The sequence below is a fragment of the Sciurus carolinensis genome, chromosome 2 (genome assembly GCF_902686445.1).
Source record: "Sciurus carolinensis chromosome 2, mSciCar1.2, whole genome shotgun sequence".
NCBI lineage: Eukaryota > Metazoa > Chordata > Mammalia > Rodentia > Sciuridae > Sciurus > Sciurus carolinensis.
Window position 1 is genome coordinate 190,221,239 of NC_062214.1, and position 19,694 is coordinate 190,240,932.

The 19,694-nt window shown below is 36.0% G+C and overlaps 1 protein-coding gene across 4 annotated transcripts in view; it reads left to right on the top strand.

Moving 5' to 3' along the window:
- Ppp4r4 (protein phosphatase 4 regulatory subunit 4) overlaps positions 1–19,694 on the top strand; it is a 106,738-nt gene that overhangs the window by 59,337 nt on the left and 27,707 nt on the right. For all 4 annotated transcript variants that reach the window (XR_007107287.1, XM_047541857.1, XM_047541858.1 and 1 more), the window contains exons 12-14: positions 367–444; positions 1,227–1,310; positions 2,349–2,531. Coding sequence is in view for 3 of the 4 variants with exons in the window: in XM_047541857.1 (XP_047397813.1) it covers positions 367–444; positions 1,227–1,310; positions 2,349–2,531 (345 nt within the window). In the remaining variant the exon portion in view is untranslated. The remainder of the gene's footprint in view (positions 1–366; positions 445–1,226; positions 1,311–2,348; positions 2,532–19,694) is intronic.

Genomic DNA, 19,694 nt, shown 5'->3' on the forward strand with positions numbered 1-19,694 from the left:
TTTTAAAGCTGGTTATGGAAGCTGGGGGCAGTGACACACACCTGTAATCCCAGCTTCTCAGGATGCTGAGAAAGATTGCAAGCTTGAGGCCAACCTGGGTAACTTAGCAAGACCCTCTCTTAAAATAAAAACTAAGAAGGGCTTGGAAATGTAGCCCAATGACAGAGCAAGCTCCATCTCCAGCACTGCAAAAAGCTGGTTATGCATGTAACTGAGTTTTTTAGAGATCTAATTTTATATTTTTATTGTGATCTATTTTTATTTTAGAGGAAACATCTAACAAGAATGTAATTTTTAAAAATTATTGGTTTAACCTTTATATATCTAGTTATCTCAAATCTGAGAGACTTCGTTGCTATATTTTAGGTGTCCAAACTTCTGAATTCTGGTGTATATTTAATACAGAAAGAACTGATAACATTATTACAAGACGAATCACTGGAGGTAATACATTACTATTTGGTTTTTACTCTTTCATGTTAAGTCTGAATATATCAATGCCTATTCCCTACTTCCAGAGAGTTGCATTAGCCCCAAAGCTTCAACATGACAACTGAATCATAGACTGGGAATGGAGATCTTTAAAAAATATTAGGACTTAAAATATATTTAGCTTTAAAATGGAAATGTAACTTTAAAATGGAAAAATTTAGAAAGTGTCAAAAATGAGTACCTTGAATTCCAACCACTCTTTAATATTTTTGTTGTATTTTTAATTTTTCTATATAAATATTACAGTATCTTTCTATATAATGGTTTTTATTTTATGCAGTGGTTATCATATGTGACATTTTGTACACGTTTTATTTTAGCATTATTTGTGGATGTTGTATTTAGTACATTCCATTCACCTTAGTGGTACTAACATGCCAGAGTCTACTCATCAGTATTTTGATATCCCTGAAGCTAGTATCTGTTTTAGACCTCCTTTCAAAAGTCAGGAGACAGTTTTGAGCATGTCAACTGTGTAAAAGTAACCAACTCCAATTCAGATGTTTTGAACAACATTGAGAGATGTCTGCACTAATCTCTTTTAAGAAATAGTTTGATCAAGGCAAAAATCTTAGTAGGACTTTGCAGCAAGGAGATAGCAGAGTTAAGAAAATAGAAATCCTCAAAATGTTTGGTAAATAACATTATTTCTGTATATAAATTGATGTGTGGAATTGACTGTTCTAGAAAAATATAGTAATCACTCTAAGAGTAATTAATATTCCTATTAAAAGGTACTAGATGCTCTTGTAGATCATCTTCCAGAAATCTTGGAACTTATGTCTACTGGTGGAGAAAGCAGTGTTCAAGAAAATAAGGTAAATCCCATCTGTCAAAAAAGTCTCTGAACTTTCTAAGTATTATCTACTCTGCAGAGTTGTTGTGAGGTTTGTTTCAGTGAAAGAATGTATGGAAAACATTGGGAATAGTGCTCCCGCTACTGCTCCCCAGAGGGAGCACATCTGGCAGGATCCTTGAGAGGCAGGGTAAGAGGACCCTCAGCTGACTCACAAATTGTAGGAGGTCTTTGCATGTAGAAGAAGAAAGAACAAAAGAATTACTCTCCTGCCTTTATTTGGAAGAGTCTCTGTTGAATATTGATGATTATGTGAAACAGTGTAAGCTCCCTTCTTGAATTCCTTTCTTGTCCCTGAGGAATCCATTACCCAAACCACATGCACCCACTCTGAACTACCTGGAGTCTGTGATGCTGGAAGTGCCACCTTCCTGTCAATGGCTCCCTGACCTCACAGAGCCCACAGTGCCAGGTGCTGCAAGGCTGTGTCCTGGTGCTGAGCACAAAAGGCTGTATGCTCTTCTGTTTTCTCATTTCCAATGTTTCTGCTGTTTGGGTGAAATTCACAATTTCCTTGAAAATCCCAGAAGTAAGGTACTTTTTAAGTACAGCATTTTTTAACCAGCTAATTTACTATTTTTATAGCAAATTAATAAATGAAATAGTGCTTGCCACACAGTGTGTGTTTGCAAAGGTCTGTTGGCAATTGATTAAATTTCCTCTGTAGTTTTTACATTAACAATTTTTACACTACTATGATTCTTAATATCTTTGGCATTCGTGTTTATATTTTCAGCATTAGTGATATTCTGAGAATAACAAAAGGACAATGGGTAGTAACTTAGAAGGTCAAACTGGCCCACAGTAATATAAAGCAAATGTTGAATTGCTGTGGTAACCAACCCAACAGGGAGATTGAGGAGTCCAGTGTCCTTTTCAAAATTTGATTTTCAGTAACTGAATTTTACTTAGGGATTTTAAAAATATATTTCATTTCACCAGATCATGTTCCCTATGACAACCAAGATGCCATGGACTCTGTCTCTGCATTCCTTTTCAGTTGTCCTCTCTGCCTGACTTGATTCCAGCACTCACAGCTGCTGAGCAGCGAGCTGCGACCTCTCTGAAATGGAGAACCCATGAGAAGCTGCTGCAGAAATATGCCTGTCTGCCACAGATCATATCAAGTGATCAGATTTATTACCGTTTCTTGCAAAGAATGTTCACCATCATGATGACAAATGTGAGCCCAGCAACTTTAATTTTATTATTTTGAATTCATGGTTGATTTTGGCATTTCCAAATTCTTCACATTCTCAAAATAGTGCGACCAACTCAGTTCCTTGCATTCTGCCTGGGAGAGTGTTATTCTCCCAGGTCCCTGGGGAGGCAACTTGGTTTCCCTTTGCTTCTCCATTGGCTCTGGGCTTGATCACCTTCCACCTAGCTGGAGGGAGTGGGAGCAGATAGGACTTGCACGTACCTTTGTTTATACACTGCAGGAGCAACTGTGGCCAGCTCACATCATACTTGATACAGTTCTTGTGAGGAAGGTTGACCAGACTCAGCAAATTTACCACAAAGGACCCTCTGTTGTCATTTGCCCCTCTGATGTACCCACACCTCAGTGTCTCACTCCAAGGAGTCTTCTCCCAAGACTTCCCTTAAGCTCCATAATATTAGTTTGGGTTATAGTACCTAATGGGGTGGCTATGTAATAAATAAAGTTTATGCTAAAAACTGTATGTCTTACTACAGATGAACTTTTAGAGTCCGAGGAACAAACACCTGTCCCTTGAAACAGTGTTATACTTAAACCTCCTCAGAAAGTTAGTTGTCTGCTTTTTTCATAAAAAAATTCCAGAGAGGATTGTTTAATCCTTAGATTATTGTATGTTTTATATGATATGGTATATCCCAATACCATTTTGTGAAAGTTTTAAAAACTCCAGATAATGTTTCTATTTTAGAAACTTTCACACATCAAAGCCTGGGTGAGGTGAAGGACTGAAATTTATATGCAGTGTAACAATCTTAAAGAGTGATTTTAACATTGACACATCCTTATAAGTTTCACATTTAATAGCATGAATGTACCACATTGGACATTTCTCATAAAATTGAACAGAATTTATTAGTTAATTTTGTTCCACAGTTATTTATTTGAGTGTGTACTGTATATGCAGCACTTTTCTAAGAGCTCCAGTTATAGGAATGACAACATAGGTGGACAGACTTCTGCTGGAATGGAGCTTGTATTTTTTTCCACCCACTTTTTTTTAAAAAAATTGGTGCATTATAGTTACACATACTGAGGGGATTTGTTGTTAATATTCATACATGCACACAATATACAGTAAAACAACATAATTTGGCTAATATCACCTCCTAGCACTTCCCCATCTCCCTCCCCAAGCCCCACTCCTTGGACCCGTGATCTCTCACTGATTTTCATGAGATCCCCAATCCTGCCACCTTTTTTTCCCCTCCACATATGAGAGAAAACATATGTCTTTTAACCTTCTGAGTTTGACTTATTTTGCTTAACACAATGATTTCTAGTTCTATGCATTTCCCCCCAAATGACATGCTTTCATTTTTCTTTATGGCTGAATAAAACTCCATTGTGTACATAGACCACACTTTATTTACCCATTCATTCATTGATGGACTCCTAGACAGGTTCCATAGCTTGACTATTGTGAATTATGCTGCTATAAACATGGGTATGCATGTATCACTGTAGTATGATGACTTTAATTCTTCAGAATAAGTACTGAGGAGTAGTATAAATGGATCGTATCGTGGTTCCATTCCTAGTCTTTTGAAGAATCTCCGTACTGATTTACATAGTGGTTGTCTAATTTACAGTCTCACCAACCATGTAAAAGTATTTGTTTTTCTCTACATCCTCTCCAGCATTTATTATTTGTATTCTTGATGACTGCCATTGAGTGAAATCTCAGTGTAGTTTTGCATTTCCTTGATTACTAACGATGTTGAACATTTTTTCATGTATTTGTTGGCTATTTGTATTTCTTCTTTTGAGAAGTGTCTGTAGTGTTCCCTTTTATTAATTGAATTATTTGATCTTTTTGGTATGAAACTTTTTGAGTTCTTTATATATTCTATATATTAATCCTCTGTCAGAAGAGTTAGCAAAGATTTCTTCCCACTCTGTAGGTTCTTGCTTCACATTCCAAATTGTTATCTTTGCTGTGCAGAAGCTTCTTAATTCAATGCTGTCTTATTTACAAATTCTTGGCATTATTTTCTAAGCTTTAGGGGTCCTACTGAGGAAGTTATTGTCTGCACCTATGTGCTGGAGTATTAACCCTGTTTTCTTCTAGGAATTGCATAATCCCTAGATCTTTGATCCATTTTGAGTTGATTTTTTGTACAGGGTGTGAGATAAGGGTCTAGTTTCATTCTTGTACATGCGAATAACAAGTTTTCCCAGCCCCATTTGTTGAAAAGGCTGTCTTTTTTCTCCAGTGTATGTTTTTGGCACCTTTGTGAAGGATCAGAAGACTCTAGATATATAGGTTTGTCTCTGTGTCTTCTACTTCTGTACCATTGGTCTGTGTGTCTGTTTTTTATGCCAGTGATATGCACTTTTTGTTACTATAACTTTGTAGTATAATTTGAAGTCAGGTATTGTGATGCCTTCAGTGATGCCTTTTTGTCTTAGAATTGCTTTGGCTGCTTCCAAATGAATTTTAGGACTGCCTTTTCTAGTTCTGTGAAGAATGTCATTAGCATTTTGATGGAGATTACATTGAATCTGTATATTGCTTTCAGTAGTATGACCATTTTAACAATATTAATTCTCCTATCCATGAACTTGGGTAGTCTTTCCATCTTCTGAGGTCTTCTTTAATTTCTTTCTTCAATATTTTATAGTGTTATTTATAGATGTCTTTCACCTTCTTGGTTATGTTTATTTTTTGAGAGTTTTTTTTTTTGTGGCTATTGTGAATGGAATTGTTTTCCTGACTTCTTTCTCAGCAGATTTGTTGTCAGTGTATAGGAAAGCTGTTGATTTTTGTAACCTTACTACTTTGCCAAATTTATTTATTAGCTCTAGCAGTCTTTTGGTGGAGTTCAGTCTTCTAGGTATAGAAACATATCATCTGCAAACAGTGATAACTTCTTCCTTTCCTTTTCCTTTTCTTATCTCTTTAATTTCCTTTACTTGCATAATTGCTCTGGCTAGAAATTCTAGCACTATATTAAACAGGACTGGTGACAATGGACATCCTTGTCAAGATTTTGAAGGAAATACTTTCAGTTTTCCCCCATTTACTATGAAGTCAGCTTTGGGTTTTTCACACATAGCCTTTATGATGTTGAGGTAGTTTCCCTTGTTTCTTCAGTGTTTTTATGAATGGGTGATGAATTTTGTCAAAGTCCTTTTCTGCATCTGTTGGAATGACTAAGTGATTTTTGTCCTTAATTCTATTTATGTAATGAATTACATTTATTGATTTATGTTTATTAAACCATCCTTGGAATAAAACCAAGTTGGTTGTAGCATATGATCTTCTTACTATGTTGTTGAAATGATTTGCTAATATTTTATTAAGTATTTTTGCATCTGAGTTCATCAGGGATATAGGTGTATAGTTTTCTTTCTTTGATGTGTCCTCATCTAGTTTTGATATAAGTGTGATACTGACTTCACAGAATGAATTTTTAAGTGTTCCATCCATTTATTTTTAATTGTAAACAAATGGGATACATGTTGTTTCTCTGTTTGTACATGGAGTAAAGGCATACCATTTGTGTAATCATAAATTTACATAGGGTAATGTTGTTTGATTCATTCTGCTATTTCTCCCTTCCCCCCACCCCTTCCACCCCTCTTTTCCTTCTATACATTCCTTCCTTCCTCCATTCTTGCCCCACTCCCTAACCCTAACCCTAACCCTAACACTAACCCCTCCCATCCCCCATTATGTGTCATCATCTGCTTATCAGCGAGATCATTCGTCCTTTGGTTTTTTGAGATTGGCTTATCTCACTTAGCATGATATTCTCCAGTTTCATCCATTTGCCTGCAAATGCCATAATTTTATCATTCTTTATGGTTGAATAATATTCCATTGTATATATATATACCACAGTTTCTTTATCCATTCATCAACTGAAGGACATCTAGGTTGGTTCCACAATCTGGCTATTGTGAATTGAGCAGCTATGAACATTGATGTGGCTGTATCTCTGTAGTATGCTGATTTTAAGTCCTTTGGGTATAGGCCAAGGAGTGGGACAGCTGGGTCAAATGGTGGTTCCATTCCAAACTTTCTGAGGAATCTCCATACTGCTTTCCAGAGTGGCTGCACTAATTTGCAACCCCACCAGCAATGTATGAGTGTACCTTTTTCGCCACATCCTCGCCAACACCTATTGTTGCTTGTGTTCTTGATAAACGCCATTCTAATTGGGGTGAGATGGAATCTTAGGATAGTTTTGATTTGCATTTCTCTTATTACTAGAGATGTTGAACATTTTTTCATGTATCTGTTGATTGCTTGTAGATCTTCTTCTGTGAAGTGTCTCTTCATTTCCTTAGCCCATTTGTCGATTGGATTATTTGCATTCTTGGTGTAGAGTTTTTTGAATTCTTTATATATTCTGGAAATTAGTGCTCTATCTGAAGTATGAGTGCCAAAGATTTTCTCCCACTCTGTAGGCTCTCTTTTCACATTACTGATAGTTTCCTTTGCTGAGAGAAAGGTTTTTAGTTTGAATCTATCCCAGTTGGTGATTCTTGCTTTTATTTCTTGTGCTATGGGAGTCCTGTTAAGGAAGTCTGATCCTAAGCCGACATGTTGAAGATTTTGACCTACTTTTTCTTCTATAAGATGAAGGGTCTCTGGTCTGATTCTGAGGTCCTTGATCTATTTTGAGTTGAATTTTGTGCAGGGTGAGAGATAGGGATTTAATTTCATTTGTTGCATATGAATTTCCAGTTTTCCCAGCACCATTTGTTGAAGAGGCTATCTTTTCTCCATTGCATATTTTTTGCCCCTTTGTCTAGTATGAGAAAATTGTATTTAATTGGGTTTGTGTCCATGTAGATCAATGGTACAGAATAGAGGACATGTTCCATCCATTTTTACTTCATGGAATAATTTGAGGAGTATTGGCATTAGTTCTTCTTTTAAAAGTTTGGTAGAATTCAGCTGAGAATCTTTCTGGTCCTGGACTTTTCTCTGTTTGAAGGCTTTTTAGTTCTGCTTCTATTTCATGACTAGTTCTTGATCTGTGTAGGTTTTCTGTGTTTCTTGATTCAATTTTGGCATATTGAATTTGTCTAGAAATGTATCCATTTCTTCTAGGTTTTCCAATTTATTGGAATATACATTTTCAAAATAGTCCCTAATGATCCACCGGATTTCTGTGATGTCTGTAGTGATTTCTCCTTTTCCATCTGTAATTTTATTAACTTGGGTTTTCTCTTTTTCTTTTGGACATTTTAGCTAAGGCCTTATCAATCTTGTTTGTCTTTTCAAAGAACCATTGCTTTGTTTCATTGATCTTTTGTATTTTTTTTAACTATTTCATTGATTTTAGCTTTGATCTTAATTATTTCCTCCCTTTTACTGTTTTTGGAATTGGTTGGTTCTTTTTCAAGGGCCTTAAGATGCATGATTAGGTTGTTTATTGGAATCTTTTTGATTTTCTTATGTAGGCACTTACACCTGTAAACTTTCCTCTCGGAACTGCCTTCATAGTGTTGCAGAGGTTCTGATAAGTTGTATCACTATTCTCATTTGAATCTAAGAATTTTCAAAATTTCTTCCCTGATTTCTTCTATTACCCATGCATCGTTGAAAAGTGTGTTGTTCCATCTCCATATCTTTATATGGTTTCTGTAGGATTTTGTTGTATCGGTTTCTAATTTCATACCATTATGATCTGATAAGATGCAAGGAATTATATCAATTTTTTGTATTTGCCAAGAGTTGCTTTGTGACCTGAAATATGAATTCCAAGAGAACACAGGAAACTGAATGAATTAAGGAAGTCAGTATTGGACATGAATGAGAAACTCAATAAGGAGATAGAAATATTGAAAAAGAACCAAACAGGAGGATTTAAAATGATAGATTAGAGAAGGTCACCTTCCTGGTTGCTCTGTGGTGTGAAACTAAGAAATCAGACAAGCAGTTTCTCAGCCAGGTGAGAAGAGGGGACTTTACTGGGAATTAATTCTGGACATTCAAAGCAGATAAGAGGACTAGGTTGGATATAACAAAATAAAATAAAAAAATCCTCAGCTCTGCTTCTGCTGGTGGTGGCGCCTGCCAGTGTGATTCCCTCTGCATTAAAATAGTGGAAGTATACATCAATTAAAGGAACCCACATTTTTAGGAGGTCTGAGGCATGTCTGGGTATGGAGAAATCAGAGATCAAAGACTGCCTGAGTAACCTGAAAGGGTCCTGCACAATATCCTTGTGCAGGAAAGAACCTACCTCTCTCCCAGCTGCCAGGAAGAACAGAGGAAGGAACCATCTACAGCTCCAGTGCTGGGGACTGGTATCTGGAGGAACTGAATCCTAGTAACTTCTGGGCCCAAAATACAGGTTAGAAAACACACATGGCATGACATAGAGTGTGCCTAAGTGACCAGGAGAAAATCAAACATGGAGAGGGGTTTGTATAAGAGACTACGGGGCAAGGAAACCCACGTAGCCCCTCCCTTTTTGCTCCAGCCCAGGTACTTGAAGGATCAGCTGGGAATTCAAAAGGGCTGGGTAGGAATTGATTGAGTTTTGGAGTCTGAACCTGAGAGTCCAGAAAACATGAGGTTCATGAGTGACTGAGGGGAACAAGGATTGGCCCCTCCATTCACTATGCAAGTGAAACCTAGAGGTTTATCCTGGGGGACAGTCTCCCAGAGTGGTCTGGGAACTGCTTGGCCTTGGAAGTGTGCTGATTTAAAATCTTCAGACAAATTGCCATTCAAGGAAGAACCTAGAGGCTGTCTAAACCTAAACCCCTCCCCAAGGAGTCCTGCCTGCAAGATTTCCCCTCACACTCCAGCTACCCCACCAAACATACCTGAGAAGGGAAGCCAAGAATCTTTTGAACTCCAGTAGAAACAATTCTTTAATTCTTCATTGAGATCCTTTTTCTTTCTTTTTTCTTCTCTCTGTTCAATTGTGAACCGATGATTCATGGACACTTACATATATTCATATGTTTCTTTTTTCTCATTCCTTGTATTTTTTGAAGGAGGTTATTTTTCATGGATCAGTATTTTGAGGACTAAAATGTTTGATTAGAACATATTGGTTTTGCTCTTATATTCTTGTTTTTATTATGTTGAATTTTATACCTTTTTTTTCACTATTCTGTTTCCCTTGATTCTCTTTGTTTTTTGCACTGCTAACGCCTAATATTTATTGATCTTTCTCTCTTCATTTTTTACTTCTATTTTCTCTCCTCCCTCACAATCATCACATGCTACATCACTTCTTTTCTATCCCTGTTCACCAATTAAAATTGTAAACCCTTATGTAAACTTACTGTTTTTACTGTGGGCAACAACTGATCATGTCAGTTTTGCTTATTGTGACAATTAACATTGTAGGTGCCAATGCAGGAACTATTTGGTTTAATGCTATAATTGTTTGCATTGGTTGTTGTTATTATCTGTCTCCCCCCAAACTGTGAGGTACTGGAAATCTTTGGGGAACCATAAGTCCACAGGGTAGAAAATCTGCCTTGAATTCATACTGTTAAATGGGTAGACACGCCAACAACATGAAAAAGCCAGGAAACAAATCACTCCAAACAAACCAAAATAATTCAGTAACAGAATCCATCAACACCACAGTGGAATAAGTGTCAGAGAAGGAGTTTAGAATGTTCATAGTTAAATTGATCTGTGAGGTAAGAGATGAAGATGATGGAAGGAGTGACTTCAGGGAGAAAATAAAAGAAGTGAAAGATCACTTCATTAAAGAGATAGAGATTCTGAAAACAAATCAAGCGGAAATACTCAAAATGAAGTAATCAATAAACCATATTAAAAATTCATTGGAAAACATCAATAGCAGACTGGACCACTTGGAAGACAGAGCTCTGTTCAGGCAATGAAGGCAAAATAAATAATCTTGACCATAAAGTTGACCATGGAGAAAAGATGTTAAGAGACCATGAATAGAACTTCCAAGAAATATGGGATGACATGAAAAGACCAAACTTAAAATTTATCAGGATAGGTGAAGGCTTATAAATATAAACCAAAGGAATGCACAGTATTTTCAATGAAATAATATCTGAAAATTTCCCAAATCTTAAGAATAAATGGAAAATCAAATACAGGAGGCACACAGGATCCCAAATATACAAAATTACAAGCAGACCCACACCAAGGCAATTATTATGAAAATGCCTAACATACAGAATAAGGATAAAATTTTAAAGTCTACCAGAGAGAAATGACAGGTTACATTTAGAGGGAAACCAAACTGAATCTCAGCTGATTTCTCAACTCAGACCCTCAAAGCTCAGAGGTCTCGGAACAATATATACCAAGTTCTGAAAGAAAATGGATTCCAACCAAGAATACTATACCCAGCAAAATTTTTTTTATTGTAAACAAATGGGATACATGTTGATTCTCTGTTTGTACATGGCGTAAAGGCATACCATTTGTGTAATCATAAATTTACATAGGGTAATGTTGTTTGATTCATTCTGTTACTTTTTCCCTTCCCCCCACCCCTCCCACCCCTCTTTTCCCTCTATACATTCCTTCCTTCCTCCATTCTTGCCCCCCTCCCTAACCCTAACTCTAACCCTAACAGTAACCCCTCCCATCCCCCATTATGTGTCATCATCCACTTATTAGTGATATCATTCGTCCTTTGGTTTTTTGAGATTGGCTTATCTCACTTAGCATGATATTCTCCAATTTCATCCATTTGCCTACAAATGCCATAATTTTATCTTTCTTTATAGCTGAGTAATATTCCATTGTATATATATACCACAGTTTCTTTATCCATTCATCAATTGAAGGACATCTAGGTTGGTTCCACAATCTGGCTATTGTGAACTGAGCAGCTATGAACATTGTTGTGGCTGTATCTCTGTAATATGCTGATTTTAAGTCCTTTGGGTATAGGCCAAGGAGTGGGACAGCTGGGTCAAATGGTGGTTCCATTCCAAGTTTTCTAAGGAATCTCCACACTGCTTTCCAGAGTGGCTGCACTAATTTGCAACCCCACCAGCAATGTATGAGTGTTCCTTTTTCCCCACATCCTCGCCAACACCTGTTGTTGCTTGTATTCTTGATAATTGCCATTCTAATTGGGGTGAGATGGAATCTTAGGATAGTTTTGATTTGCATTTCTCTTATTACTAGAGATGTTGAACATTTTTCCATATGTTTGTTGATTGCTTGTAGATCTTCTTCTGTGAAGTGTCTATTTATTTCCTTAGCCCATTTGTCGATTGGATTATTTGCATTCTTGGTGTAGAGTTTTTTGAGTTCTTTATAGATTCTGGAGATTAGTGCTCTATTTGAAGTATGATTGGCAAAGATTTTCTCCCACTCTGTAGGCTCTTTCTTCGCATTGCTGATAGTTTCCTTTGCTGAGAGAAAGGTTTTTAGTTTGAATCTATCCCAGTTGGTGATTCTTGCTTTTATTTCTTGTGCTATGGGAGTCCTGTTAAGGAAGTCTGATCCTAAGCCGACATGTTGAAGCTCTGAACCTACTTTTTCTTCTATAAGATGCAAGGTCTCTGGTCTGATTCCGAGATCCTTAATCCATTTTGAGTTTAGTTTCGTGCATGGTGAGAGATATGGGTTAGTTTCATTCTGTTGCATATGGATTTCCAATTCTCCCAGCACCATTTGTTGAAGAGGCTATCTTTTCTCCATTGCATATTTTTGGCCCCTTTGTCTACTATGAGAAAATTGAATTTATTTGGGTTTGTGTCCATGTCCTCTATTCTGTACCATTGATCCACCTTTCTATTTTGGTACCAATACCATGCCGTTTTTGTTACTATTGCTTTGTAGTAGAGTTGAAGATCTGGTATTGCGATACCCCCTGCTTCACTCTTTCTGCTAAGGATTGCTTTAGCTATTCTGGGTTTCTGATTCTTCCAGATGAATTTCATAATTGCTTGCTCTATTTCTGTAAGGTACATCATTGGGATTTTATTTGGAATTGCATTGAATCTGTATAGCACTTTTGGTAGTATGGCCATTTTGACAGTATTAATTCTTCCTAAACATGGGAGATCTTTCCATCTCCTAAGGTTTTCTTTAATTTCTTTCTTTAGTGTTCTGTAGTTCTCATTGTAGAGGTCTTTCACCTCTTTTGATTGATTCCCAAGTATTTTATTTTTTTCGATGCTATTGTGAATGGGGTAGTTTTCCTAATTTCTCTTTCTGAAGATTCATCACTTATGTATAAAAATGCATTAGATTTATGTGCATTGATCTTATATCCCGCTACTTTACTGAATTCACTTATGAGTTCTAAAAGTTTTCTGGTGGAATTTCCTGGTTCCTCTAAGTATATAATCATATCATCAGCAAATAGGGATAGTTTGAGTTCTTCTTTTCCTATTCGTATCCCTGTAATTTCTTTGGTCTGTCTAATTGCTCTGGCTAGAGTTTCAAGGACAATATTGAATAGAAGTGGTGAAAGAGGGCATCCCTGCCTTGTTCCAGTTTTTACGGGGAATGCTTTCAGTTTTTCACCATTAGAATGATATTAGCCATTGGCTTAGCATAGATGGCCTTTACAATGTTAAGGAATGTTCCCACTATCCCTATTTTTTCTAGTGTTTTGAGCATGAAGGGGTGCTGTATTTTATCAAATGCTTTTTCTGCATCTATGGAAATAATCATGTGATTCTTGACTTTAAGTCTACTGATATGGTGAATTACATTTATTGATTTCCTGATGTTGAACCAACCTTGCATCCCTGGGATGAAACCCACTTGATCATGGTGCACTATGTTTTTAATATGTTTTTGTATGCGATTTGCTAAAATTTTGTTGAGAATTTTTGCGTCGATGTTCATTAAGGATATTGGTCTGAAATTTTCTTTCCTCGATGTGTCTCTGTCTGGTTTAGGTATCAGGGTAATATTGGCTTCATAGAATGAGTTTGGGAGGGTTCCCTCCTCTTCTATTTTATGGAATACTTTGAGACGTATTGGAATGAACTCTTCTTTAAAGGTTTTGTAGAACTCGGTTGAGAACCCATCTGGTCCTGGACTTTTCTTTGTTGGTAGGCTTTTGATGACTTCTTCTATTTCATTACTTGAAATTGGTCTATTTAAATTGTGTATGTCCTCCTCGTTCAATTTAGGCAATTCATATGTCTCTAGAAACCTGTTGATGTCTTTGAAATTTTCTATTTTGTTGGAGTATAGATTTTCAAAATAGCTTCTAATTATGTTTTGTATTTCAGTTGTGTCTGTTGTGATATTTCCTTTTTCATTCCGAATTTTAGTGATTTGGGTTTTCTCTCATCTTCTCTTTGTTAGTGTGGCTAAAGGTTTATCAGTTTTGTTTATTTTTTCGAAGAACCAACTATTTATTTTGTCAATTTTTTGTATTGTTTCTTTTGTTTCAATTTCGTTGATTTCAGCTCTGAGTTTAACTATTTCCTGTCTTCTACTACTTTTGGTGTTGGTCTGTTCTTCTTTTATACCCAGCAAAATTTAACTTCAGAATTGATGATGAAATAAAAATCTTCCATGATAAAAAAAGTCAAAAGAATTCACAGTCAGAAAGCCCTCACTATTAGACATACTCAGTAAGCTATTTCATGAGATGAAATGAAAAATAAAAATGAAAACCAGCAAAGGGAGGAACTACACAGAAGAATAGTCAATCAAATGAGAATATAGCTCAAGTAAAGATCAGAAATAAATCAAAATGGCAGGAATAAAAATCATATCTCAATAATAACATTGAATGTAAATGGCATAAATTCATTAATCAAAAGATGTAGACTGGCAGATTGGATTAAAAAATAAGACCTCACAATATGCTGTCTCCAAGAGCCTCACCTCATAGGCAAAGACATACACAGGACTGAAGGTAAAAGGAAAGGAAAAATCATATCATTCACCTGAATCTCGTAAATAAGCAGGGGTTTCTATTATATTATCAAATAAAGTGGACTTCATGTCAAAATTAATCAGAATAGACAAAGAAGAACATTTTATACTGCTTAAGGGAATTCTATATCAACAAGACATAACAATTGTGAACATTTATGCCCCAAACAATGAAGCATATACATACTTCAAACAAACTCTTCTCAATTTCAAGAATAACAACACAATATTACTGGTAGCTTTAACACACCTCTCTCCTCACTGGTTAGATCCTTCAAACAAAAACTAAATAAAGAAGCTATAGAACTAAAAAATACAATTAATAATTTAGACTTAATAGACATAAATAGCATATTTCATCTATTAATGACTAAATACACTTTCTTCTCAGCAGCACATGAATCCTTCTCTAAAATAGAGCATATCTTAGGTTATAAAACAACTTTAGCAGATACAAAAAAATAGAGGTAATACCTTGCATTCTCTCAGATCATAATGAAATGAAATTAGAAATCAATGATAAAATAAAAAAAATAGAAGCAGTTCTAACACTGGGGACCAGTTATACACTATTGAATGACCAATGGATAGCAGAAGAAATCAGGGATAAAATAAAAAAAATACTTAGAGATTAGGAACACAATATATCAAAATATCTGGGACACCTTAAAGATGGTTCCAAAAGGAAAGTTCTTTGCACCGCGCACATTCTTCAAAAGCGTAGGAAGTCACCCAATAAATAATGTAATGTTATGCCTCAAAGCCCTAGAAAAAGAAGAACAAATCAACACCAAAAACACAAGACAGGAAATAATTAAAATTAGAGCTGAAATCAGTGATATTGAAACAAACAAAAATTTTTAAAAAATCAATGAAAAAGTTGTTTCTTTGAAAAATAAGTAAAATTGATAGACCCTTATCCAAGCTTTTGGAAAAAAAGAAAGAAAAAATTCAGATTTCTAAAATTGCGATGAAAAAGGAAATATCACCACAGACACTACTGAAATACAGAGGATAATCAGAAACTATTTTGAAAAACTATATTCCCAACAAAATAGATAATCATGAAGACATTGACAAATTTCTGGAGACATATGATCACCCCAAATTGACTCTGGATGACAGAAAATTTAAAACAGATCAGTTTCAAGCAATGGAATTGAAGATGCCATCAAAAGCCTACCAATAGGGAAAAGCCCAGGACCTGATGAATTCTCAGCTGCATTCTACCAGACCATCAAAGAAGAACTTACACCAGTATTCCTCAAATTATTCCATGAAGTACGAAAATGGAACCCTTCCAAACTCATTCTATGAAGCTAGTAGCACCCTGATACCAAAACCAGACAAAGACACATCAAGGAAAGAAAACTTCAGACCAATATCCCTGATGAACATAGATGCAACAATTCTTTAAAAAATACTGGCAAACTGCACACAGTAACATTAAAAAGATAGTGCACTATGATCAAATGGGGTTCATTCCAGAGATGCAGATATGGTTCAACATATGGAAATCTATAAACATAGTTTTGTCATATCAGTAGACTTAAAGACAAGAATCATATGATTATCTCAACAGACAATGCAAAATACATCATCTATTCATGCTCAAAACACTAGAAAAACTAGGGATAATAGGAACATACCTCAATATTGTAAAAGCTATGTACGACAAACCTGAGGCCAACATCATTCTAAATGGAGAAAAACTGAAAGCATTCCCTCTAAAAACTATAGTAAGACAGGTATGCCCTCTTTCACCACTCTGTTCAATAGTTTTTTGAAACCCTAGTCAGAGAAATTAGGCAAAAGACAGAAGTTAAAGGGATACGAGTAGGAAAAGAAGAGCTCAAACTATCCCTATTTGCCAACATGTTTTTATATTTAGAATACTCAAAAAACTTCACCAGAAGATTCCAGACCTCAAATGAATTCAGCAAAGTAGCAGAATACAAAATTGATAAATCAATGCATTCCTATATACCAATGATGAATCAGAAGAAAGAGAAATTAGGAAAATATTCCATTCACAATAGCCTCAAAAAATTTTGGGCATCCATCTAAAAAAAGAAGTGAATGACCTCTATAATGAAAACTACAGAAGGCTAAAGAAATTGAAGAAGACTTTAGATGTTGGAAAGATCTCCCATGCTCTTGGTTAGGCAGAATTAATATAATCAAAATGGCCAACATGGTTTTGTGCCTTATGAGGGCCCTTCTCCTGGTTAACTGATGACTACGGCTATGGTTGGAGTGTTTGTTCCCTGTAAAGCTCATGTTAAAAACTACCAATGTGACATGACCTCATTAGGTCATGAGGACACTATCCTCATGGGTAGGATTGGTGCTATTTATAAAGGGATAAGAGTGAATTGATCCTCTCTTTCCCTCTTTTAACCCCTTTACCTTTTACCATAGGAGGATGCAGCAAGGCCCTTGCCAGATACTGGCACTTGAGATTGGACTTCCCTGCTGTTATTACTATAAACCAATAAGTTTCGGTTCATTAAAAACTACCTAGTTTATCTGCAAATTGGTATAACCACTATGAAAAGCAGTAGGGAGATTCCTCAGAAAACTTGGGATGGAACCACCATTTGACTCAGCTGTCCCACTCCTTGGTTTATACCCAAAGGACTTAAAATCAGCATATTACAGCAATGCAGCCACATCAATGCTTATAGCACCTCAACTCACTAAAGCTAAACTATGGAACCAAACTAGGTGCCCTTCAATGTATGAATGGATAAAGGAAATGTGGAACATATATAAAATGGAATATTACTTAGCCTTAATGAAGAATGAAATTATGGCATTTGCCAGTAAATAGATGGAGCTGGAGAATATCATGCTAAGTGAAATAAGCCAGTCCCAAAGAACCAAAGACCAAATGTTTTCTCTGATATATTAATTCATAAGAGGGAGGGTTAGGGGAAAATAGAGGTACTTTGGACTAGGCAGAGGGGAGTGAAGGGAGAGGAGGAGGTATGGGGGTAGGAATAATAGTAGAATGAATCAGAGATTATTACCCTATGTGCATATATGATTACAAGACTTGTGTAACTGGACATCATGTACAACCAGATGAATGAGAAGTCAAAAAGCATAACACCAAAAAAAAAGCAAGTAACCCAATCAATAAATGGGCAAAAGAACTGAACAGGAACTTCACAGAAGAAGAAATACAAATGGCGAACAAATATATAAAAAACGTTCAACATCTCCAACAACTAAAGAAATGCAAATTAAAACTACACTGAGATGCCATCTCACTCCAGTCAGAGTGGCAAGTATCAAGAATACAAGTAACATTAAATGTTGGTGAGAATGTGGGGAAAAAGTTCACTCATACATTGCTGGTGGGCCTGCAAATTGGTACAGTATGGAGATTCCTCAAATAAACAGGAATGGAACCACCATTTGACCTAGTTATCCCACTCCTTGGTTTATGCCCAAAGGACTTAAAATCAGCATACTACAGTGATACAACTACACGAATGTTTATAGCAGCTCAGTTCACAATAGCCAAGCTCTGGAACCAGCCTAGATGTCCTTCAACAGAAGAATAGATAAAGAAAATGTGGCATATATACACAATGGAATATTTCTCAGCCATAAAGAAGAATGAAATTATGGCATTTGCCAGTAAATGGATAGGACTGAAACTATCATGCTAATTCAAATAAGCCAGTCCCCCAAAACCAAAGGCCTAGTGTTCTCTCTGATATGTGAATGCTGACACACAATAAGAGGAAGGGAGGGAAAAACAAGTTCATTGGATTAGACAAAGGAGAAGGATGGAGGGCTGGGGTTGTGGCTTAATAGTAGAGTGCTTGCCTAGCATGTGGGAGGCATTGGGTTCAATTCTTAGCACCACATAAAAATGAAGGGATAAAATAAAGATCTATCAACATCTAAAACAATAAATAAAAAGGGGGAAGGGAGGGAGATGGGATTAGGGAAGACAGTAGAATGAACTGGACATAACTTTCTTATGTTCATATATGAATGTATGACCGATGAAACTCCAAAGTACGTATAACCACAAGAATGGGATCCTGATTGGAATAAGTTATACTGTAGGTGTGTATCATATGTCAAAATATACTCTACTGTCATTTATATCTAAAAAGAACAAATAAAAAAAAGAAAAACAAATCTTGGAATTGAAAGACTCAATAAATCAAATAAAAATGTTCAGTTGAAAGTCTCTTTGGTAGAGTAGACCGTGTGGAAGACAGAATCTCAGAACTGGAAGACAAAGTGGCCACCCTTGAACATTCAGACACATTAAAAACAAGAAAATAAATAACCACGATCAGAATATACAGGAACTCTGGGGCACTAAGAGCCCAAATTTAAGAATCATTGGAAGTGAAGCAGGTGGCAAGATACAGGGTAAGGGAATTGCTAACCTCTTCAGGGAAATAATAACAGAACATTTTCCACACCTTGAGAATGAGATGGATCTCCAGATATAGGAGGAGGCATTCAGAACCCCAAATAGACAAGATCAAATAAAGAACCTCTCCCTGACACATTATAATTAAATGCATAACATACCAAATAAGGATAGAATTTTAAAAGCCTTAAGAGAAATATGTCAGATCACTTTTAGAGGCAAACCTACAGAATCACTTCACTTGGTGAAGATTCCTCAGCACCAACTCTAAAAACCAGAATGGCTGGAGATGATGCGTTCCAAGTCCTGAAAGAAAATGTCAATCAAGATGGCTATATCAAGCAAGACTATCCTTCTAATTTGAAGAAGGAAAAAACCTTCCATTATAAGCATAAACTAAAAGAATTCATGACATCTAAGCTGACACTACAGAACTTACTTAACAAAATACTCCACACAGAAGAAATTAAAAAATAAACTCCAGAGTCACAAATGAAGAAATCTAATTTGAAGAGTAACTGAGCAAATGAGATCAAATTAAACATTATAAATATATCTCATTTGAAGACTAAGCACAGGATCAAATTAAGCATTATAAATATATCAAAATGGCAGGAATTAATAAGCATCTCTCTGTAATAACATTGATGGTAAATGGTCTCAGTTCTCCATTTAAAAGACAGGCTGGCAGAATGGATTAAAAAACAAGACCCAACTGTGTTTGCAAGAGATGCGCCTTACAGGCAAAGGCAGCCACAGGTTGAAAGTGAAAAGACAGAAATGTGAATGGAACTGGAAAACAAACTGGAGTAGCTACTCTTATATCTGATAAGGCAGATTTCACACCAAAATTAATCAGAAGAGACAAAGAAGGTCATTTCATAGTGGTAAA